Here is a 25,776-nt window from a genome sequence, read left to right on the forward strand (position 1 = left end):
CAACCATATTTGGAATATGCCTCCGCTCTACGGGCAAACTGAAATTTGCATAGTAAAAAAAATTGGGAACACTTGCGTAATCCAATAATATTTGCCTTTACAAAGAGAATAAAGGTAGGTAGAGTTTGACGTGGTGTTTAACGTTTTACAGGGTATGATACCGCAAGCTGTGTCAAGTATTTTAGTTTGCTTGTTTAGACGTGAGACGCAATTTATTAGATAGATGATAGAAAGATTAATGGCTCGATTGATTAGTGGGTATTTAGCCAGACCGGCAGTCTGAAAGAACTGCTTGTAAAAGTAAAAGCGCAATACTGTGTTGAGGTGATTAAAGTGTTCTAATGACGCAAAATGTAGCCTGTATCGAATGAGCCAAAATGCTTGCTCTGCTATAAATAAATAAACGGATCCCTGACTGAGCTCAGTCAGGTCGGAAGGGGGCAGAGTGACGGTAGTAGGAGGCTTTCCTCGCCCCTTGCATTTACGCTCAATCCACCAATGAGCCCAATGAGCTGAGCCGGAGCACCACCCACTAGTCGTGTGCGTATTTTCCTCACCCCCCTCGTCACCCACTCCCCCTTGCCGCTTCCCTTCTCCTCCGCCTTCTTTGAGTGTGTGTAAATGGTCACATGTTTTCCCCTCCCCAGTCCTGACACCAGCGATAGCAGAAGTAGCAGCAGCAGCAGACATGTGTTATTTATCGCTCAACCGTGGGGGAAGCAAGAAGTCGATTGAAGCGTAAAAACAGCAACAAGAAGGAAAAAAAAGAACTCGATCGTCGTCTGTTCTTCCTCTTCTCCCCCACCCCCTTTCTTACGTGTTTTTGAAGAGTAGAATGGCGAGTCCGCCGAGCGACGCCGGACTTTCACTACCGGCCGCCGGCGTGAAGAAGTGCGGCTACCTGAGGAAGCACAAACACGGACACAAGCGATTCTTCGTACTCAGGGAACCCGGTGAGGGTTGCCCTGCCCGGCTGGAGTACTACGAGAGCGAGAAGAAATGGAGAAACAAGTCAACTGCCAAGCGGGTCATACCGCTGGACTGCTGCTTGAACGTCAGCAAGCGAGCGGACGCCAAACACAAATATCTCATCGCGCTGTACACCAAGGACGAGTACTTTGCCGTGGCCGCTGACGTCGAGGAGGAGCAGGAGGGCTGGTATCGGGTGCTGACGGATTTAATCGCGGAGGGGAGAGCGTTCGACGGGTCGGCGTCCAACTCGGCGTCGTCGTTGGTGGGCTTCGACGAAGCGAGCTACGGCGTGATTACGCCGGTCAGCGCCGCCTACAAGGAGGTATGGCAGGTCAACATGAAGTCCAAAGGCTTGGGGCAGAGCAGGAATTTAACCGGCGTCTACAGACTTTGCCTATCCAGTCGGACTATCAGTTTTGTGAAACTGAACACCGAGGTGGCTTCGGTCATTTTGCAGCTGATGAACATCCGGAGGTGCGGCCACTCTGACAGCTTCTTCTTCATCGAGGTGGGTCGTTCCGCGGCCACCGGACCGGGCGAGCTTTGGATGCAAGCCGACGATTCTGTTGTGGCGCAGAATATCCACGAAACCATCCTGGAAGCCATGAAAGCAATGAAGGAGCTCTCTGAATTCCGCCCGCGCAGCAAAAGCCAATCATCGGGCACCAACCCCATATCTGTGCCCACTCGGCGGCACCTGAACCACCTCCCCCCCAGCCAGACCGGCCTTCTGCGAAGGTCGCGCACTGACAGCATGGCTACAAACTCACCTGTGGGTAAATTCTCCTCCTGTCGGATACGCACGGCTAGCGAGGGAGACGGCACAATGACACGCCCAATGTCGGTGAATGGGAGCCCCCTCAGCCCGGGGATCCACCGCACCCTCCTGAGCAGGTCTCACACCATCACAGCACGCCCCTGCCGGACGTTCGAATCCTCCTCCCTGCAGCACAGTAAGTCCATGTCTATGCCTCTGTCTCATTCCCCGCCGATGGCCGCCCCCAGTCTGGCGAGCTTGTCTTCATGTCCAGATAGCAGCGCTCCTCGTCCCTCCAGCTGTAGTGCCTCCTTTTCGGGCTCCCCGAGCGACGCCGGTTTCATATCATGCGAGGAGTACGGCACAAGCCCCGCCGATGCCCGCGACCTGCGGCTGCCTCTCACATACGGCAGCAACACCCCGGAGTCCCTCAGAGCAGACACACCCCCATCCCGGGATGGCAGCAGGCTCGATGGTTATATGGTGATGGAACAACAGAACCAGAACGGCTATCGGTGGTTCCCCGAGTTGGACAAGGCTTATCGAAAGCGAACGTACTCTCTGACCACCCCCCGCCAGCAGAGGTGTCTCCCTCAGGTGTCTTCGGCCTCCCTCGACGAGTACACGTTAATGAGGGCCACTTACACCAGTGGAAGCCAATCTTCTCGCAGATGTCTCACAGCCTCTCCAAAAGGAACCTTTCACGATGAATACAGGGAGGTCCGGGTGGGATCAAACGGTCTCCAGGGCGACAGTGGTTACATGCCTATGATGCCAGGCGTGGCACCTCATACGTCAGGAGCTAAGAATGACCCCTACATGCCGATGAGCCCCATGTGTGTCTCTGCTCCCAAGCAGATCATCAACCCCCGATCGCATCCCTCCTCTGCGGCGGGGCTGGCCCTACACACAGAGTCCCCGGGCAGTATTTCCCTTGAGGACAACGGCTACATGCGCATGTGGTGCGGAATCAAAATGTCAATGGAGAGCGCGGACGGAAAGCTCACCAACGGAGAGTACCTGAACATGTCTCCTGGAGACCACATCCTGAGTTCTTCCGTAGGAGAGCCACAACACAGACAGCCTTACTCTCATAGCACCCTGCCGCATCCTCTTAAAGGCCAGTCGCAGCGTAGCGGGTCCACTGACACGGACCAATACGTGGTGATGTGTTTACAGAGGCAGCGGATCGAAGAGGAGTCCAACTATTGTCCTGTATCTTTGGGAGACCCCGTGGCACCCGGCACAACTTCATCGACCCCTTCTCCTCTCAGGGGAGCTCGGACCGACGGCGGTCTGACGCACAGGAGCAGGGCGTGTCGACCCACCCGCCTGGCTCTCGATTCTCTCAGAACCTTACCCTGTATGAGTGAACACCCGCTTCCCTCTGAGCCGCGCAGCCCCGGGGAGTATATTAACATCGACTTTGGCGGCGCTTCCGGTGACGCGGCGGCATCCGGTGAAAGCTCAAAACTGCCAGATGAGGTATCTTCACCGCTCTCCGACTATGTTAATGTGGACCTTGCCTCGCCGAAGAGTGTGGTTTCCCCCCCTGGGGTGAGTTTGAACCAGGAGGACGAGAGCAAAGGCGTCGAGGGACAGGCAGAGGTTCGAGGGGTGGTGGATGAATATCCTCTCCAACATCACGTGAATCTTGCGTGTCAACCGCCGGCAGTCAAGGATGACTACACCGAGATGACGTTTTGTTCACTCTGTCCCACCGACGACGCCCCCCTGCCTACCAGCCCCAGCGCCTGCGTCCATCGACTGAGTCTCGACAGCAGCCTGGTAGCGGACGGAGTACCGGCGGCGCCAGTGGATTCTTTTCTTCTCGGGAAATCGACGCTGAATGTCCCCCTTGCAGATCCTCATAGGGGGGCCAAAGTCATTCGCGCAGACCCTCAGGGACGCCGGCGACATAGCTCCGAGACCTTCTCTTCTACCACTACCGTTACACCCGTTTGCCCCTCCTTTGCCCACGACACCAAACGCCACAGTTCGGCTTCGGTGGAGAACGTGTCCCATGGCGGGCGGGGCTCGGAGGGACTTGATGAGGACTACGGCGGCAGCACCCCGATGTGCCGGGAGACGTCTGCGGGCTATCAGAACGGACTCAACTACATTGCCTTAAACTTAATGGAGGGTACTCTGGCTGGATGTCGCTTAGGGGGCTGCGATGGACTGCTGCGATTAAAGACTGCCTGTGGATGCAAGGGGGGTATGAATGGCTTCAACTCCAGCCCCTACGCCAGCCTTGGATTCAAAGAGACGACTGCCGCTGCTGTGAAAGGTGAGTGCCACGATGTACACGCACACACGCGCGCATTCATTCAGGAAGCTTTCATTCATGAAGGGAGTAAGTAGTATCATTACTGGAGCAGGATCCCGGCCCGGCGTCGTGCTTCTGTGTACTCTGCAGATTGACTTGTGGTTGCAAAGCAGCGCCGTGGCTCATTTTCATTCCCAAGTTTACGAAAAATGGTGACAGCGGAAAGCGCCTGCAGTCGGACTGGCAGTTACCGCATTCGATGCACTGACTGTGAGCTCAAAGCTCGTAATCAACAACAATGTTGCATCTTTTTTGGCTCATTGCTAAACATCATAGAAACCGGCAAAACCACATTAGACGGCATATCCTATCAAGTTTGGTCAGGCCTTACTTTGTGCAGTTTTGTGGATCACGTTACTGAGGAAAGTTGTTCCAAATATCGCTGTGGGGTGCAGGCGGCGATGTTAAGATAGGATTAGTCACCCCCGTCGTCACCCTCTCGTCAAACCCATGACACAAGAAGGAATTTCACGGGAGGATGATGTAAAGAAGAAGCTGTTTACTCAGTCTTTCATCTGTTTTGGGCTTCATGGATTGACCGGGTTGCAACCATAAACTCATTGTAAAACTGCCTTTACTATCACTGATGCTATTAAAATGATCATCCACGCTTCAGGCTGTTTCTATATACCAATATTTGCTGCTGTTTGAGCTCACGAGACATAGCGTTTGACCATCTAGAGCACAGGTGTCAAAGTCAAGGCCCGTGGGCCAAATCTGGCCCACCACATCATTTTATTCGGCCCGCGAAAGCAAGTCAAACTTCCATGATGCTTCATAGTTGTAATAAGTTCATCCTGTCTACTTGATGTCTAATTTAAAACAGATTCTTTTCTTACAGACAGTGTTTTTAGGTGTTCAATTACCTGACATGGTTCGGCATATACTTCCGCCTCTGACGAAGGCGGAAGTATATGCCAAAACATGTCAGGTAATTGAACACCGAAAAAACACTGTTTGTAAGAAAAGAATCTGGTTTAAATTAACATTTTCCATGATGCTTGCTAAAGACTGAACCAAAATTTCAAATTGTCGTACGTAAACCACAATAACAGTCCTTATTCTTGACTTTCGATTTGAAAACCTAGTTATTCATTAATTTGTTGTGTGCCCTATGTGTAATATGTGGTGGAAATGAAACATTCTAATGATTTCCCCAAATTCATAACGTCCCCTGAGAGGAAACTGTAACGACAATGTGGCTCAGGGCAAAAAAAAAAAAAATGAGTTTGACACCCCTCATCTAGTGGACTAGGGAAGCACACTGTCCAGGTTAAAGTTTTTTTTAACACCATCAAAGAAACTGTGTTTTAACACCTCACTGTAAAGCAGGTTTATTTGTCTTCTGTTTGGTTCTATTGTTGTTTATATGGCCCAATACTACACTGTTAGTGGCTTGTCTTTCCGGGGAAAGAACAGTTGCCATCAAAATATCACCTTTCACCTTGTTCTGCGTGTTGTTGCATCACTGGCTTTTCACGTTACTCTTCAAGGCAAGGATTATTTACACGGCGAGGTGACCAAAACCGGCAGCATTTCTGAAGGCGTTCTTACCTGAAAAGACTCTCGGTGGGGGAGCAGGATGGTTGTGAAGTTTTGTGAATTCCTGTTTATGTTTTCGCAGCAGTACTTGGCTCTTTGCTCATAGTGATTTATGGTGTCGGATTCATAATTGTGATCAGCATAGTTCTGTTTTATTGTTGACGGTAACTTAACCCCAAGAAGCGCTAGGTAAAAATTCTGGGTGGGGGGGGGGGGAATCCTGAGAAGGGGCCACAAATAGGAGAAGACCAACCCCTCCCCTCACCAGGGTGACCATCCTCCAATGGATGCAGAGTGGGCTTCAAAAACAAAAGACTAAAGACTTCATGATTCGGCATGAAATTCATAGAATTAAAATTGTGCATTTTCATGTGAACATGCATGTTTTCTCTTTTATGTAATTAAATCATTTTATACTTTCATGGCTGCATTTCACATGAGTTTTGTCTCCATCTCTTTGTGTTGCTCAGGGTGTCGCATGCTTTTAATGACAGTAATACTTGTTCAAATGAATAAATGTTCAAGGACAACCGACGCCTTCGGACAAGTTGTGTCCATAATTTGTAAAATCACGTCAAATGACTTCTCCTGAGCGTATTTTACAAAGATTCCACCGCATATAGCTAGATTTTACGTTTTAAGACTCGCGCTGAATATTCAGGAAGTGTTGTTTTTGAGTTGGTGACGATACCTACTGTGACGTCACGGTAGGTATCGTCACTGACCGAGAAAGCGACACACAATAAATTGTGGGTACTTTGTTTGGTCTGAAAACTTCCTGTTGATCCGTGTTGATGGCGAAATGAGAAGGAAAACACATAAATAACGCGATGGTGAACCGTTGTGTGTTGCACCAAGACTACTATTTGATACTAGTTGACACAAATTCCCGGCAGACAAATCAGCCCATTTCCAACGGAGCTTGGGCGCCATCTTGTGCATTTTCTGGGACGCTACATTGGTGTCATTGACGGCTCGAATTGATATGGGAGGACTTCTTTAATCGATTGCAAACATGTATGCTTTCCTCTTCAGAACTATTTGAATCATATTCATAACTGGATGAGTAACAAGAAAGCATCTTCTCCGAATCTGAAGCCATTGTGTTGATTCTGGAGCAAGGCAGTGTGTGACCAATAGTGACGTCACGAACAAGGGGGCGGGACTTTCTGAATCTGCCCAGTTCCGAGCTCATTTTGTGGCAGTTTTGGGACACTTTAACTCATTTTTATTGGTGTTTTGCATTTGACTAAAAATATCATGCTGCGTGCTTTGGGTATTTTAGATGTTATAAAACGTTTTTCTGATGTCAGTTAGGAAACAAAAAAAGTGGTGTCGGTTGTCCTTTAAGTGATTGATGTACCCACCACAAATGCTCCCTTGCTTAATTTGTCGTAAATATCCTTTGCTGATGATTTAGCTCCAGTTGTCGTTTGTCCGTACACTTCCCGGCAAGTTGCACAGTGCAATATTTGCGTCGTCTGCTGCAAGCCTCGTAAACTCCGCTTTCCACTATGCTCTCAATGTACGTTTACGTTTTGGAGCGTCATACATTTTGTTAGCTTCTTTTGAGTCTTTCTTCTGGGGCCGAGATTTTGGCTTGATTTCTAACCACGTATCCATTTTTCTTGTGTTCTCTGTGTGTATACTTTTGAAAATGATATGCAAATGCACATGTTATTCGATGCAGGCTTCTGATTGACTGCCGAGTATGTCAATTGTCAAACGAACCGAAATTCCGAAATTTCAAACCGACCCGGGCCACATGGGCAGAGAGGTTCTGGAAGACGTACGCCCGGCGTTAAAGTTACACGCCTCGGGCATCCCGGCAGACGTTATTTCAAACACTGCTTCTAATTGCATATTTACACGGGTATGACGGCAAGCAGTCGATCTTGCTTTATGGAATCGTGTTGCGAGTTGACAAAAGCGCTGTCCACCTCACACGGCGCGTGATGGGAGTAATTCATCGCTTCTTTTGGAATGTTGACGTCATGTTCTTCCATGTTTATAAATGCCACTCAACACGGTGACGACGGGAGAGAATTGTGAATAAGAATCCTATTTGTAAAAGTTGCTTTCCTATTTGTTAGTGTGCCAGCTATGACGCTTGTTGCGGCGCTGTGTAAGTCATTGGGTTTTCCCGGGAAAACAAGTGAGTCAGTTGTTTATCAATTGTCAGGTAGCGGGTTTCAGGCCTGGAATGCAGGGGCTGTGTGCAAAGGTTGCTGGGAGAGGTGAATGCTCACTTGTTTTTCTAACCTGGCAGGCTGATGAACTGAGAGGGGGGGTGGGGATTTTTTTTTATTACTGGTTGTTGTTAGAACTACAGTAAAGTCTCGTTATATCGATATTCTCGGGAGTCCGAAAAAATATCAATATAACCAGGACTATCGATATATCCGACCCTGCGCGCATGTAATTTTCTCCTTGCGTTCATAGAAATAGTATCGTAATAAGCGGTACTATCGATATAACCGATATCGATATAACGAGACTTTACTGTAGTTATATACACATCCTAAAAACATCCAATGTTATTTCATTTCTACTTATTCTTATCAGTTCTTATCAGTCTCTCTCGCTATCCCTCTCTTGTTCTCTCGCTCTATATATGTATATAGTTTAGTTATTAGTATAGGTTAGTTTAGTATACGTAGCTCAGTTAAAACCTTAAAGGACAACCGACGCCTCCGGACAAGTTGTGTCCATAATTTGTAAAATCGCTTCAAATGACTGACTACTACTGAGCGTATTTTACAAAGATTCCACAGCATATAGCGATATTTTACGTTTTAAGACTCGCACTGAATATTCCGGAAGTCTTGTTTTTGAGTTGGTGACAATGTCTGACGTGACGTCACGGAAGGAACGCCCCTGACCGAGAAAGGACATATTTTAGCAGTCCTTTCATGGCGTCAATGCATTTTGCGGTACTTTGTTTGATCCGTGTTGATGACGAAATTAGAAGGGAAAACACATAAATAACGCGAAGGTGAATCGTTGTGTGTTGCACCAAGACTTCTATTTGATATTCGCTGACAAAACTTCCCAGGAGACAATTTCTACAGAGCTTTGTCGCCATATTCTACCTTTTTTTTGGGTACTGTGAGTACTAAAGAGTTTTTCACTATATTTCTCTCCAGATGCATCAAAATGACTGGAAAAAAAGCAAGTTTTACTTGGTCATTGTCACGTTAATGCACCCTTAATGATCACTCGCTGACTTCCACGACTCCCATTTCTTCCGCGGCGATGCCTTCCAAATGAATAAACATGCAAGATCAAAGAGAGAGATGAGGCGTCGCCTTCTGCAAGTTTTGCCACATTTTCTTGTTATCACCAGAAGTTGACGTTCCCTTCAGTGCTACCGTTTGAAACACTAGGAACTCAAAGCCCGTGTCCTCATTTGGCATTTGCAGTCACCCTGTGGAGGGCTGTCGGACAAAAGGGGCGTGGGGGAGGAGTGCCGGGTGCAAGTTGGGGGTGGGGGCGGTTGCCTTTCTAAAATTCAACACACATGTGAATGAATATGAGAACGGAGGAGGTGGGGTGCATTCTATCATATATCTCTAGATTAGATTAGTTTTTATTAGTCTCGCAGTGGAGAAATTTTACATTTCACAGCAGCAAAATTATGAAAGAAAAGGAAGGGAAGAAGTAGAAAACAACTACAGGTTTTGCTGTAAAGGCAGTCACTCTCGCGGTGCCATCTTGAAGTCAAAAGAACAAAAATAACAAATACAGTAAAGTCTCGTTATATCGATATTCAAGGGAGTCCGAAAAAATATCGATATAACCGGGACTATCGATATATCCGACCCTGTTTGCATGTAATTTTCTCCGTGCGTGCATAGAAATAGTATCGATATAACCGGGACTATCGATATATCCGATATCGATATAACGAGACTTTACTGTACTATGAAAACGCAAAAGACATAGTCTATCTAATGGCTAGCTAGCTAGCTTGCTATCTATTTGAGTTAGTTCCGGGTTGAATGAACGATGTCGCTCGCATGTGGCTACCGCTGCGCACCCACAGAAAAACTTATCCTGTGACTCGTCTATATAAACTCTCAGTCGTGCAGGAGTGATCCATTGATGAAAAGGTTTCTTCAGCCGTCATCTGTACTTCTTTGAAGGTGTCGGACGTTCAGCTTCTTATCCAAGATGCTTCGTCAGCGAATTAAAGTCTTGCTGGTAGTTTCGGCCCTATATATATCGCTACTCTGCAATGATTGGTCCCTGCTCTCAGATTGGGTGGAGCAGAGGACTACTCCCTGCGGCTACATTGATTACTTCTATTGTCCTGACTGATTACTTTTATTGTCCTGCCTGCATATGAGGTCCATGACTGGCTTGATTATTATTATTATTATTATTATTATTATTATTATTATTATTATTATTATTATAATATTCCGAGTCCAACCTTTCATCTATCACCCCCTTCACCCCCCAACCCTCTGTTGTAACAGCCGTCCTGCATGGTTGCGTTTAGGGGAGAATCTGACTCACTCCCTCCATTGCCTTGCCAAATTTAGCAGCCCAACGCACACAACAGTTCCACGTTGTGCGTCTTCCTGTCTGCATATGCGCAGCCGCCAGCAGATGGTCGAGAGCGGGCTGTGTGTGTGTAAGGGTGGGTGGAGTGGGGGTATTGTGGTGGGGGTGGGGGTTTCAGTCAGGAGTATTTGCACCTGCCCCGCCAAGCAGCACTCACTGGTTATGTGGCTCTTTTCGGAGGAGAGTGACAATACGCTAATGACCGGCCACCATCTGCCACAACAACAAGGAGAAGGTGGAAGTGGGAGGGAGGAGGTGGCGGGGAGGTTCAAGAAGCTTTATACCAAACCCCTCCCCCCACAATTTCCTTCACCCCCCCCTCCCTCCCTCTGACTCTCCGCCTCTTCTCTCCAGGCATCGCTTTCTGTTGTGCAGCAATCATGTGATGCAACCTTCACTTACCCCACCCCCCCCCCCTTTCCTCCTACAACCCTTCCCCCTTCTCTGTTGACACACACATTTGGCATAGGTGTGTACTTTCTGATAGAGATTAGACAGAATATCTGATTTAAAAGTTTCATGCTGTTATATGCTTAGTCAACACTTGTGACTTAATACACAATTGAAGCACAGACAACCTGGGGTCAATCAGGTCAACAGACACAGCAAGTTAAACTGTCATCTTCATCTAGGAGATCTGGCCTGGCACAGAATTTAGGACTTGGGAAACTCCTTTATCACATGAGCAATTTACCACTTGAAACTCCTTCACAGGAAGAGCTCATTAGCCAGGTTACAAATGCATCAGTTCATGGTAAACACAATGTTTTATTGCCTACAGCTGTTCGTTCTTAGAACTCAAGAGGTGTGGTATTCTAATCAAGAAAACTCTGTTTTACTAATGTATCACTTTCATTTACTAATGTATCACTTTCATTTGCATGCACTCTCAATCAGGATTCAGACGTCTGTCATGAATGGCTGCGTCTCCTGCCGGCAGTAGGGTCAATCTTTCTGGTTCCGAGTCTTCGTCCGCAGTGTCTGACCGTCATATCTCTGACACTTTCTGTTATGTTTCCGTACCTCCGTGGCCTTGTTATGCTTTTTTATTGCACCAGAGGCCGCGGGTACTCCGAATGAACCGTTTAGCAACTCAAGCTAATCACACTTGATTAAAGGTTGCTCTTGTCACCACGAGCCTCCCCCCCCCCAAAAAAAAAACAAGCACAGAGCGCTCCGGTGTATTTTTTTATTTTTATTCCATCGGAACCCTCACTGATAATCACCCCACTTTGCGTGCATTTTAATGACAAAGGTTAGAGAAGTACAAAGTGCACTTTTTCGAGGGCAGCCAAATGTGACTCTTTGATGACACACAACAGAGTGGAAGGAACACTTTGTTTCTTGCCCTCACCTGTCCCACACACCCCCATCCCCCTTTCTCCCCTCCAGCTCTGCACAGTCACAGTGAGTGTGATACATAACTCTTGAGAGAGTACACTAGGGCAGGATGTTCCAGTCGCAGATAAAAACAAAGTCAACCTATCCCTAATTTAGCTTGGAGGTAAGAAGGCTTACGTTCACTTCGGGATTAAACATTGTTGAGCGGCTTGTTTCGTCTCGAGCCTCTGTGCGATGCCAGCGCCAGCCGCTCACTCCCTTCCATTTTACGAATCTGTGTTTATTAGTTATTACCAGGTGGATCAATTTCTCTGATCGGACAAAAAGGGAAAGAAATTAACTCATTCACTGCCAGACGTATGCAAAAAAAATGTGTCCACTCCAGTGCCAAGGTTTTTGTCACTCTTCACTCGAATTCCAGGACCCACAGAATATTGAGTTTTAGGACTACATAAACATTCAAAGCAGTGTTAGAAACCTTAGACTCACTTCTTTCATCAGAAAAAAAAGAGTTAATTCCCAAGTTATATGGGCCTAGAGTTATATGAGCTAGAAATGAGGGCGGCTGTCCAATATACAATGCAATACATACAGATTGGTTTATAATCCATTTCTAAGCGCCTTTCAAAACTCTCAAGGTCATTTTACAGTCACAGGATAAGTTTTTCTGTGGGTGAGCAGCGGCAGCCACACACGCCGGCATTCACTCAACCCGGAAGTACGAGCTAGCTAATATACAGCTAATAGATCTGTAATAGATAACTAATGGATAGCTAGCTAGATAATTAGGTAGCCAGCTAGATAGCTAGTTAGCAAATAGATAGCTAGCAAGGTAGCCAACTAGATAGCCAGATAGATTATTAGCATCCAATTCATCCATATTCATCTTCAATAGAAAGCTAGCTAGCTAATAAACAGCTAATAGATAGTTAAATAAATCTGTAATAGATAACAACAGTTTAAAATGGAACAAAGCACTAACATGGGAAAAAAAAGGCAAATGCTGCCCATTTGTGGAAAACATTGCATGGGGTCTGGCCAGCGCTTTATTGGCTCCCAAGCAATAAAAAACCAAAACCCGAACAAATTCGGGAATGGTGCTCTACGTCATATTTTCAATTCCCGAATGATCAGTTAACCAAAATATTTTCAATCATGATAGGCCCAAGAGAGGAGTAGTAGTAAATCAATACGTAGGCTGATGAAATGATCCTAGTTAGCTTGCAAACAACCATCTCACTCTCCACTCACATTTCCTGACACCCACGTCACTCACCAGGCCAGACTGCCTTTTAAATCCTACGAAGCTGTAGTGTATCCATTGACGAAAAGAGATTGCCTCATCTCCTGTCTCATGTAATCCGCTTCAATTCCAACCAGCGACTCACAGTTCCACATCGACGAATTGCAACGTAGTTTAAGAAAGCGCCCTTTTGGATCAAGGATGTCATGGTGTAATGTGCACATATGCTACAAGCTAAATGTTGAAAGCAAACACGAAGCTGTAGTATCCATTGACGAAAAGAGATTACCTTATCTCCTGTCTCATGTAATCCGCTTCAATTCTAAGCAGCGACTCACAGATCCGCATATGCATCGGCGAATTGCAACGGAGTTTAAGAAAGAGAGAAAAAAAAAGCTACAAATTTGCTGCTTACTCGAGAGTGGCCAATATTTACTCTGGTATGTCTATTTTGCATGCTTCAGGAAGCCAGTTTTACTGCTTTTGGAATAATGTGAAAATGTGAATGTGTGTTTAAATTAGTGATGAGATAATTGCTTATCATAATGTTTCATAATTAAAAAAAATATTTTTAGCGATCATTCCACATATGTGTGAGTCATTGCAAGCGGATCCTGTGATTCAAAGGTCGTGTTTACGTCACGAGCAAAGGTTGAGGTGAGCGAGTAGGGCTTGTTTTTTGTTTTGCGTGTCGGACAGACCCGAGGCGTGGGAGGTCACAGGTCACGAGGCAGTCTGTATTTGTGTAGTGAAGCTCTGAGATAGATCAGGGAGGAGGAGCTAGCCGACGGGAGCCTGGAATGTAAACACAACATATCCCAGCCTGTTTATCTCTCCGGGAGAAGACCGCACATCACTTTTGCTCGTTTTCACGAAATCTAACATCTTGGACACGATTATTAATGAACAAAATACTGATCGTGTTTGTTTTATGGTGTCACAGTTTACAAACAATTCTGAGAACTCACATATAGTAATACCTTGCCTTACGAATTTAATTGGTTCCCAGACAGAGTGTGGAAGGCGAAAAGTGTGTATCCCAAAAATGTATTTCCCATAGGAAACCATTAAAATGAGAATAATCCGTTCCCAGGTCCCCATAAAACATAATTTTCTAATTTTCTAAGCCTTTAAACTACACAAAATAAACCTTATTTTATGTATTATAAATGTGCTATGGTATTATAATGAAAGAAATAAACTGTACTATATAATAAAGTCGTTTTATTTACCTTTGTGATGGTCATGGATAGCTTTTTGCATAATGTGTCTCAAGGTTGTACATCTTGGAAGTTGTGATGTTGCAACAGCAACAGATGCAAGCAGACACACTAGAAACATCATTAATAGCTGCTTCCCTTGCTTGTCTTTTCATTTCAAATCGAACTGATGGCTACTGCGGGTTATTTGTGGAGCCTGATTGATGGGAATTTTAACCTTGCAGTCTACACTCTGCCTTTGAACTATCAAAAGTTGAACCGAGTCAAATTTTCACTGTTTTCTATCCATTTTGTCACGCTCTCTCTCTGTCGTCTGCCTCTCTCTTTAATGTTTAAGGGCATTAAGGACCCCCCCTCAGTGCTGCGCCTAAAACCTAACCTAAAACCTAAAAGCTAGCAACCACTCATTTGACGACAATGAGGTTAAAATCGTCTCGAAAGATAGTGGAGTAAAAGACATGGTTTTCATAAAACAGCTAAATCCTTCACTAAACCGATATGGTGGTGGGAGGTTCAATTTGGATCGTTCGTACAACAACAACATATGATTAGTAATGCTGATGAGGTGATACCAGAGCAAATAGGGCAATCAGGCCAGTCGTTAATCAGGACAATAGGACAATATCATTGCAGAGTCCGGCACTGCCATGTCTGGACAGTAGGGATATATATACAGTAAAGTCTCGTTATATCGATATCGGATATATCGATAGTCCCGGTTATATCGATACTATTTCTATGCACGCACGGGGAAAATTACATGCAAACAGGGTCGGATATATCGATAGTCCCGGTTATATCGATATTTTTTCGGACTGCCTTGAATATCGATATAACGAGACTTTACTGTATATAGGGCCGAAACTACTAGTAAGACTTTAGTTCAGAATCTGAATCATCTTTATTGCCAAGTATGTAGAACACTCAATGAATTTGTGCACTGCACGCTGCACTAGTATCATCATCAAAAAAAATTGCAAAGAGGCACTATACAGTTCCATTTGGGCAACTGTCCAAAGAGTTAAAGGCTTGGGGGAAGAAGCTGTTTAAATCTCTGCTGGATTTGGTGCGCATGGATCGGTAGCTGTAGTTCGCTGACGAAGCCTCTCGGATAAGAAGCGAAACGTACAGATGACGGCTGAAGAAACCTTTTCATCGATGACCATTTTATTCTGAACATCGACCTGGCATCAACCTTTCCCTGTAACGGCTATTTATACGAGATACGGTAAGCAGAGGAGGTCGCAGTGGACGTGTTTACGTCCAAAGAGAACCCCCCCCCCCCACACACACACCCCCGCTGCTCAAAACACGCTCCAGTGTCCGAGCCCTGAATGCAGCATGGCTAAGTTTAGCCTTGGGAGCTAACTAAATAATGAACATTCGCTGAGGGTGGGCGGTCGTAGTGGTTGTGGGAGGGTCTGAAATGGGGTAAAACACTGAGGAGGTGTGTTTATGTGACACTCCTCACCTCCCCCTTCAAAACAGGACGGGGAGGGGGGGGGGGGGTTTAGTAGCCATTGGGTTCATTCCTTGATCGCCCATTCTTTCAGTAACACCCTCTTTTCACACAAACCTCTGTTGTCCGAGACGCCACATTTCACGTATGCGTCCTCCCTGGCAGAGCGTCTTATTAATCGACACTCCCGCTGATTCAGTTTCCCGGCACATCTCACCCGAGGGTTTTTGCCTCACCGGGGTTCTGTCTGGACCGGCACACACACACACACACACACACACACACACACACACACACACACACACACACACACACAAAGTTTGTTGTAGGCCGCCGGTCCCATGACCTCACCGCATTCCCGTTCCTCTCAGTCAGGTTGATTCTGTTACTGTGGTTTTTCCATTTCTTCCTAAATGCTTTCCTTCTTGCTATTCTCTCTCTCTTTCTCTCTCTCTTGCTCTCTCTCTCTCTCGCTATCTCTCTCTCTGTCTCTGTCTCTCTCTGTAGGTCTGTCTCTCTCTCTCTCTCTCTCTCTCTCTCTCTCTCTCTCTCTCTCTCTCTCTCTCTCTCTCTCTCTCTCTCTCTCTCTCTCTCTCTCTCTCTCTCTCTCTCTCTCTCTCTCACGCTCTCTCTCTCTCTCTCTGTCTCTCTCTGTCTCTCTCTCTCTCTTTTTCTCACTCTCTCGCTCTCTCTTTTGCTTTCTTGCTCTGTCTCGCTGTTGCTCTCTCTCTCGCGCTCTCTCTCGCTCTTGCTCTCTCTCTCTCGCTCTCTCTCTCTCTCTCTCTCTCGTCTCTCTCACGCTCTCTCTCTCTCTCTCTGTCTCTCTCTGTCTCTCTCTCTCTCTCTCTCTCTCTCTCTCTCTCTCTCTCTCTCTCTCTCTCTCTCTCTCTCTCTCTCTCTCTCTCTCTCTCTCTCTCTGTCTTTCTGTCTCTCTCTCTCTCCGTCTCTTTCTCTCTATTTATCTATCTCACCGCCCCAAACAATCAGGAGGCACCATTTGGGGAGCCAAATTGAATCTGTATTTTCCTCCAAATGAGTCATCCGCTGGAAAAAAAAAACATGAATCTCATTTTTTCCCTTTTTTTTGCAGTACGTTAGGAGTCAAAAACAGGAGAACAAAGTGTGTGTGTTTATAGTAGGAGTGTTGTGGGGAGAAACGGGGCGGGGGGTCAGCTTGGCCTGAATGAAAGGTTTGTTTTAGAGAATGACCGATCACATCCAGCTTTGTGAAAACAGCTCTTGTTCGCCTCCGGGGGTGAGAAGGAAGACGGCGAGAGCTGGACAAAAAAAAAAAAAATGTGGCCGTTTATGTGTGTGTTTATGCATTGGTGTTTGCGTGCTGCGTGCGCTGTCGGTCGACACTTCCGCTGCCGTTTGATAGCTGCATGCAAATTAAAGCTCACAAACAAGTGCGTGGGGGTCAGAGTTCAGCAGTGTTTTCCACTGGGAGGGAAAGCGACACTGTGGCGACTGCATGAATGAGAATAAATAAAAAAGAATAGATCATGGTGGTGTGTGTGTGTGTGTGTTTGGATGACTAGTTTTGTGAGGACCACTAACATTTTATAGCATATGTAGTGAGGACATTTTTGACAAGTGAGGACCTTTTCGCCAATCCTCACAAGTTTTTCATTCTAAAGGCTTCTAGAGGGTCTACATATGCACCTGTTAAAGTTTCAGAGATTCACCCAAAAGGATTCCTTGGTGTGTATTTTCATTTCACTTGGACACACACACTTTTGACTGACTGTGTGTGTTTATGTGTGTGTGTGTGTGTGCGCGTGGTTAATGAGAGGAAAAAGCTCATACCACAAAAAGAAAAATGATATTTTAACCAAATTCACTACAGGGGTGAGGACTTTGAATGTACCCATTCAGACACCTCACTCCTGCTGTTCTTTCAGTTTCAAGTCCACTTTTTATTGCTTTGTTTTTCAAGAAGTTGAATTGGGAAAGGGGGTGACATTTAGTGTTCAAATGTAACACGAGTTCTTCTCTAAACTTATCAGCGGTGGTCCTCACTCCTTATCTGAAGTAATCCGGACCTCACCAAATCATTGAAACAGGAGTGTGTGTGTGACATTGGCATGTTTATTTGGAGTGCGTATTCATTCAGTCTGCAATACCTGGTGTTTGTGTATGTGACTGCTGAATGCCATGCTGTTTTGAAGCCAGTGACTGAGGAACACACATACTTTGAAGAGCACCTATCCTTTACATGGTAACAAAATGGGGGCAGTCCATTTAAACACACACACTCACACTAACACAGTTTTGCGTTTTACGCATAATGAGCTTGTAGATCCATTGTTCGTTGATGGCACGCTGTTTCGGAATCAAAAACAATAAATATACAGTAAAGTCTGGTTATATCGATATCGGATATATCGATAGTCCCGGTTATATCGATACTATTTCTATGCACGCACGGAGAAAATTACATGCAAACAGGGTCGGATATATCGATAGTCCCGGTTATATCGATATTTTTTTGGACTCCCTTGAATATCGATATAACGAGACTTTACTGTATAACAATATGACCCTCAGATCCTCATCCTCCCTCCACCTCTGTATGCCCTCTGCCCATCTCACCACGATGGGGTGCAGAGCTTTCAGCCGCTCTGCTCCCAGACTCTGTAACTCACTTCCATCCAACATCCGTAATATTGACTCCCTTCCTACTTTCAAATCCCACCTCAAAACACATGCTTTCATGGTCTAGTTTAACCTGCTATTTTATTATGTATCGTTTTATTCATAGTTTTATTATTTTATGTATTGTTTTTATTGTAAAGTTCCTTGGGTGTTCAATAAGGCGCTTGTAAATGAAATGTATTATTATTATTCTCACTATTTATTTTACTTTTGTGAGATTCAGACGTTATTGTCATTATTCCACATAACGTTTGTTTTTTTTTTCCTTGTCTCTTTCAGAATGAAGGCCACTGGCTCAGCCCCCCCCCCCCCCCACTTTCCTGCATGTGATGACGTCGCCTCGGCAACAGCTGGACCGCGGGTTACCGTCCACCCCCCCCCCCCCACGCCCACCTCCCTCTCCGCCGCTATTTCCGAGAGGTCACGGAGGCAGCAGTCGCAAAGGCAATACAGACATTTGACCTTTAACCCCAAATCTTCCCTCGGCACTAAAACGATGAGGTGCCATCCATTGAAGCTGCTGGACTAGAAAACGACAACAACAACAAAAAACACACACAAAACTCTCTCATACCAACTATTCACTCTTGGTAACCATCTTATTTATATGCAAAATGACTACACGAATTATCATATCATATTGGATATTGATTATTTTGGTTACCCTTAAAGGACAACCGACGCCTCCGGACAAGTTGTGTCCATAATTTGTCAAATCACTTCAAATGACTTCTACTGAGCATATTTTACAAAGATTCCACCGCATATAGCTATATTTTACATTTTAAGACTCACGCTGAATATTCAGGAAGTCTTGTTTTCGAGTTGATGACGATTCCTGACGTGACGTCATGGAAGGAACGTCCCTGAGCAAGAAAGCGACACACAATGCATTTTGGGTACTTTGTTTGGTCTGAAAACTTCGTGTTGATCCGTGCTGATGGCGAAATTAGAAGGAAAACATAAATAACATGATGAATTGTTGTGTGTTGCACCAAGACTACTATTTGATACTAGATGACACAAATTCCCAGCAGCCAAATCAGCACATTTCCAACGGAGCTTGGGCGCCATCTTGTGCATTTTCTGCGACGCTACATTGGGTCCAGACACCTCAAAATGATCCGGAAAGACTTCTTTAATCGATTGCAAACATTTATGCTTTCCTCTTCAGAACTATTTGAATCATATTCATAACTGGATGAGTAACAAGAAAGCATCTTCTCCGAATCTGAAGCCATTGTTTTGATTCTAGAGCAAGGCAAGACGTCCTTGCATGACGTCACAAACAAGGAGGCAGGACCTTCTGAAACTGAAACTTTCTGAGGTCAATTTGAAGTAATTTTGGGACACTTGAAGTCATTTTTTATTGGTGATTTTCATTGACTAAAAATATCAGCCTGTGTGTTTTGGGTATTTTAGATGCCATAAAACGTTTTTCTGATGTCAGTTAGGACACAAAAAAATGGTGTCGGTTGTCCTTTAAAGATAGAGTTTGAAAGCATTGCCTGACCTGAGAAAACACCAAACCTGGAGATCACATGCACTCATGCAAAAAAAAAAAAAAAAAAACCCTGGATGCATACAAAATATTTATTTATTTAACACGGATATATTCATTTGGTAAAACCTTTTTCCAAATGTGTTAATTCCCACGATTAATAAAAGTGGCATTTCGGTACATATTAAAAAGTTTTTGCTTAAAAAAAAACTACCTCAGCAAAAAAAACACACAAAAAACAGGTTGGTTAACAGCCCCGCCCCCTAATAGTAGATATGAACATATATCTATATAAATATGTATTTTTTACAACTTTTTTTTCCTATGGAATCACCAATCATGGAATCACCTATGGAATCACCAAAGCCTTACTCCCCCCCCCCCCCCCCCATCCCCCTCCCCAATGGGCTGTTTCGTCTGGACCTAACAACCCTTCACACGTGAACCCATCCGCAAAGAATGAGCCACTCTGAGATTTCCACGCTACATTTACGACAAGATGATGTATGAAATATTTCTCAACAGTATATTTATTCGCCCGGCGGGTGGCTTGCAGGAAGGAGAGTGATTTTCTATCCTCGCTTGATTATTTTTTTATTTGAAGAAGCGACGATGTCACGCTCAAACACCGCAGCGTGACACCCCCCGTTGGCCTGTCTGAGCCAGCGTCTCAGTACCTCCAAACACTTTTGGACCTGTTCACCTGTAATCCCCTGCACACCCGCCCAAAGCTGCCTGCGGGGGAACTCATGACATCATGGAATGTTTGAAATTCTTTGTCTTAACTAGGGATGGGCATAGTGATAAGATTTGGCCTATTTTGAGGCATAGATTGTTGCTTCAATGCGTATTTGAAACAAGTCGAGTCAAAATCGATGTTGGTGATTCGATCTATATTTGTTGGCGGTCGAAAGAAAGTGTCAGCTCAGCCCTACGTCTTATTCCCCCTCTGCCATATTGTTATGTCACAGACGTTTTTGCCATCTTGGTGAAAATGAAGGCAAAAAAAATGACAAGAAAAATTTGTCAGGCAAAAGTTGTGATTCCAAAAAGATTTCACATAAAAAAAGCAGATCAGGTGTTTATAATACCATAGCACATTCATTATACATAAAATAAGGTATATTTTGTGTAGTTTTAAGGCTTAGAAAATTAGAAACCCAAACAAGCCATCTGTACGCTTGATGCAAAAAGCTATCAACCCAGCTAAACACAACACAATTGATGAGGAACTAGGTAAAATTATCGCAGAGAAAGCGCCTACAAGGGATCATTCCTCAAGATGGTGAAAGAAGAAGGCTACGTTCCTCATCAAGTGTTTAATGCTGATGAAAGCGGCCACTCCATTCCATCAAGCGATCAACAACCATCACAAAGATGAATAAAACAACTTTATTATACCGTACAGTTTATTTCTTTAATTATAATATCATAGCACATTTATTATACATAAAAGAAGGTACATTTTGTGTAGTTTTAAGGCTTAGAAAGTAGAAAATTATGTTTTATGGGGACCTAGGAACGGATTATTCTCATTTTAATGGTTTCCTATGGGGAATTATTTTTTGGGATACACACTTTTCGCCTTACACACACTGTCTGGGAACCAATTAAGTTCGTAAGCCAAGGTATGACTGTATAAATTATTTACAACTTTATTCTGTCAAAATCATATTTCATTCTGGCGACATTCGCATTGCGCTGATAAATAACACTTACCCCCACCCCCTTACATTTTCATCGAGTATTGGTTTTACAAGGAATCTGTCAAGTAATAATAATACATTTCATTTTAAGCGCCTTTCAAAGCTCTGAAGGACACTTTACAGTCACAGACATGCATAGGTACTATAATAAATAAAATACAAGCACAAACAGAATACAATAAATAAAAACACAGTTATAAATAGAAACAAGAGAAAAAGCTACACAGAAAATGCAATTTTAAATAGGTGGAATTCATTGGTGACAATGAATAATGGTCAAATGCCCATCCCTGGTCATCACTGGACAATGCACACAGACTCGCAGTCACACACTCACCTGAGGCAACCTCATGGCGAGCGGAGAGAAAGCACGGTCTTGCACTTACAAACTGGTCGAGATTGTAACACAAGACACATTGAATGTAGTACGTTACATGCCGCGTTCCAAGATTGGGAACGCGCTGCTTCGATGAAACCACCATAACAGTGAAAAACCACAACAAAGGCAAAACGACACACGGCGGCGGCGGCGACAAGCATCATCATTGCTGTCGATCTGGATCCACTGGTACTAAAAAGGCTGTAAATAGTGTGACGTTGTAACGGCAAAACAACTTTTAAGTTAAATAACTGTTTTTAATTGTATATAGTTTGTGTTGCCGTGATACAACAAAAACACTAATTAAGTTATGTGCTAACCAGTTCTGGTTTGGCTTTGATTTTTAGATTTTTAAACTTTTTTTTGTTGTGTTTTTAAATAATTTAATAACTGCATTGGGATATCGATGAAAAGGTTTCTTCAGCCGTCGTCTGTACTCCCTTTGAAGGTGTCGGCTTCTTATCCAAGACGCTTCGTCAGCAAACTAAAGTCTTACTGGTCATTTCGGCCCTATATGTATCCCTACTGTCCAGACGTGGCGGTGCCGGACTCTGCTATGATTGCTCATTGCTCTCAGGTTTGGGGGAACAGAGGACTACTCCCTGCGACTACACTGATTACTTATATTGTCCTGACTGACGACTGTCCTGATTGCCCAATTTGCCCTGGTATCACCTCATCAGCGTAACTAAGCCTATGTTGCCTAAGCAGTCTATTGTACGAACGATCCAAATTGAACCTTACCCCACCATTACGGTTAAGGGAAGGATTTTGCTGTTTTATGAAAATAGCTTCTTTTACTCCCCTCTCAAACCATCTATTTTCTTTCGCTAAGATTTTAACCTCATTGTCGTCAAATGAGTGGTTGCTAGCTTTTAGGTGCATATGTACTGCTTCAATTTGGATCGTTCGTACAATAGTCTGCTTAGGCAACATCGGTCATGATGATGAGGTGATAAATTGGGCAATCAGGCCAGTCGTTAGTCAGGACAATAGTAGCAATCGGTGGAGCTGCAGGGATTAGTCCTCTGCTCCCCCCAACCTGAGAGCAGGGACCAATCATAGCAGAGTCCGACACGGCCAAGTCTGGACAGTAGGGATATATACATATATAGGGCCGAAACTACCAGTAAGACTTTAGTTTGCTGACGAAGCTTCTTGGATAAGAAGCGAAACATCCAACACCTTCAAAGTAGTACAAATGACGGCTGAAGAAACCTTTTCATCGATGGACCACTCCTGTGCGACTGAGAGCTTACACAGACGTTGGGATAGTATTTTGCAAGACGATGCCACAATTTTGCTCATGCTGAAACTGCAAATTTGACAAGAAATTCGTACTTGACCTAATTTGTTCTTGTTATTTCGGTACAAATGGCATATGCAATATAAACACAATTGAAAAGTAGTTTACTTACCAAGGTGTACCAAAATGTACAAATATTGTCTGTATTTGTTTATTAATATTTTTTTTTGTCGTTTTTGTTTGTTTGTTGCAGTTTCTACATGTTATGTTTTTTTTTCTTCCTATTTGAAATTTGCTAATCGAGCCCATTTGGTGTTTTGAGCAGTGTTTTGCATTTGGGTCACGACGTATCTTGATGAAAGCATCTAAAAGTTACTGTTGAGGGGGAGGAGCCTCATCTTACATGGCTGTAGCCCACTACGCCTTTCCCCCTCCCCATTGTATATACTTCATATTTTGCATATTATTGTGATGCGACTAAGAGATGATAATTTAAATTGACGTCTTTGCTTTAGATTGTGTTGATTCTTTTTAGACACATGGAATAAATATTGCTATTATTTAAGAAATCAGCTTTGTATCTTTTTCTTTGTCCTGTGATTTTTGTCTCTCACAATGAGATCCTGATAGCTTTGTTTATCCAAATATTTTTGAATACTGTATGGAACAAAACAATAATATGATGGCAAAGTAGGATGAGGGGATGTCAACATTACGTAACACACACATACACACACACACACACACATTCCTGTTTCAATGTTTTGTGAGGTCCGAATGACTCCAGATAAGGAGTGAGGACCACCGTTGCTGATAAGTTTCGAGAAGAACTAGTGTTACATTTGAACACTAAATGTCACCCCATTTCCCACTTCAACTTCTTTAAAAACAAAGAAAAAAAGTGGACTAGCAACTGAAATAACAACAGGAGTGAGGTTTCTAAATGGGTACATTCAAAGTCCTCACCCCTGTTGTGAATTTGGTTACAATATCGTTTTACTTTTTGTGATATGAACTTTTTCCTCTCATTAACCACACACACACACGCACACACGCATAAACATACACAGTGAAAAAAAAGTGTGTGTATCCAAGTGAAATGAAAATACACACCAAAAAATTATTTGGGGTGAATTTGTGAGGACCTTTCTGAAACTTTAACAGATGAATATGTAGACTCTCTAGAAGCCTTCAGAATGAAAAACTTGTGAGGACTGGCCAAAAGGTCCTCACTTGTCAAAAATGTCCTCACTACATATGGTATAAAATGTTAGTAGTCCTCACAAGACTAGTCATACAAACATACACACACTTTCATGCCACATTATGGCTTTTCTCCCTCATGAATGTCTGCCTTTTCCTTGTAAAATTGTAGCTTATTTATTCCCAATATTGCGACATGAGTCATATTTTTAAAATTCTGTCCTCTGTGTTTTGGGTATTTTAGATGCTATAAAACGTTGCTCTGATGTCAGTTCGGAAACCAAAATATGGTGTCGGTTGTCCTTTAAATATGATCATGACCTTCACCCAGCTTGCATTCTCGATCCCTTGGATAATAAACCACATAGTCACACACACATAATGTATGCACACACACACACAGGCGCGCGCATGTCCGCACGCATACACATATTAACGGCCAGTTCATTAACAGAATATATTTTTTGGTATTACATAAACAAAGAAGGCGTGGGGGGTGGGATTACTTGCGCAAGGGCACTTCTAGAGTAGCCGGCAAGTAATCTAGTACTTCCGTGTCATCTCACTTGGATATGATAGGCAAAAATGCCAATTTGAAGATCTGGAATCTTTTAGCGGACACCGGAGCAGACGACTGTGAAAAGTTGCCTGCCTGGCCATAAAGTTGCCTGCCCCATTTTTCACAACTTGAAACACAATACGACAACTAATCGCAAAAAAAAAAAAAAAAAAACATGGTTGCAAAGTATAAAGATTTTTTTAAATAAAGGAAGTACCGACCACAAATGCTCCCTTGCTTAATTTATGGTAAAATCCCGTGCCGAAGATTTTGCTCCAGTTGTCGTTTGTCGTCATGGTGCACAATACAATGTTTGCGTTGCGTTGTCTGCTAAAAGTCACGTGGACTCCTCTTTCTAAGCGCCTTTCTAAACTCTCAAGTACACTTTACGTTTGTTTGGCAATTTGCATAATCGGCACGGCAGCCAATCAGCAGCCTGTTTCGTGCATCGGACTATACCGTGACTGTAAAGTGTACTTGAGAGTTTTGAAAGACGCTTAGAAAGAGGAGTCCGTGTGGCTTTTAGCGGATCACTTGTAGCTTTTGCTTTATTGAAATAAATAAACGTTTGATTTGAAAAAAATATTTGTTTTTTCTTGAAGAAGTTGTCGCCCACCTTTGAAACCTTTTAAAAGTTGTACGCACCGGGCCTCTGGGCAGACGTTATTTCAAACACTGGCATTAACCTTGGATGCCTCCTGTTATTGTTTGGCCTCTCCCCCACCCCCAACCACCTCACATCCCATTTCAGCAATCGTCATTAAACAGCATGTTACAACAGCTTCTAGAAACGGATGGGATTAAAGCGCCGGTGAGATCAACGCTTTTGTACGCTTAACCGTATGCCAGCGGATTATTTCTTCTTCTTCACAACCGTGCTAATTAAAATGGTAATTAAGGCTGGAAATAGGTCTAATTGTCTCTGGTGTCTCATGTCGGAAAATGCTATTGCTAGTTGCTATCGAGTAATCATGTTGGAGTAGGGTCAGTGAGGACAAGGGGCAGTACCCATTTCTTCCACTGGGTTTCCCAAAAAAATGATATTCATGTTCAAATATAGTAGTGTTACGTATTTCTTTGTACGTGTTTCTT

At 44.1% G+C, this 25,776-nt stretch overlaps 1 protein-coding gene across 2 annotated transcripts; it reads left to right on the forward strand.

The window, feature by feature from the left end:
- The first annotated feature begins 592 nt into the window (after positions 1-592).
- irs2b (insulin receptor substrate 2b) lies at positions 593-23,491 on the forward strand. 2 transcript variants are annotated; one of them, XM_089002444.1, is made up of 3 exons: positions 593-1,925; positions 2,004-4,019; positions 18,370-23,491. In XM_089002444.1, the coding sequence occupies exons 1-3, from the start codon at positions 836-838 to the stop codon at positions 18,372-18,374; spliced, it is 3,111 nt and encodes a 1,036-aa protein (XP_088858570.1). In that variant the 5' UTR covers positions 593-835; the 3' UTR covers positions 18,375-23,491. The 2 variants fall into 2 exon arrangements, with proteins under 2 accessions (XP_088858570.1, XP_088858569.1); XM_089002443.1 differs by having other exon boundaries at positions 596-4,019.
- The last annotated feature ends 2,285 nt before the right edge of the window (positions 23,492-25,776 follow it).

The sequence above is a fragment of the Hippocampus bargibanti genome, linkage group LG08, assembly GCF_051943395.1.
Source record: "Hippocampus bargibanti isolate YZ-2025 linkage group LG08, ASM5194339v1, whole genome shotgun sequence".
NCBI classification, from domain to species: domain Eukaryota; kingdom Metazoa; phylum Chordata; class Actinopteri; order Syngnathiformes; family Syngnathidae; genus Hippocampus; species Hippocampus bargibanti.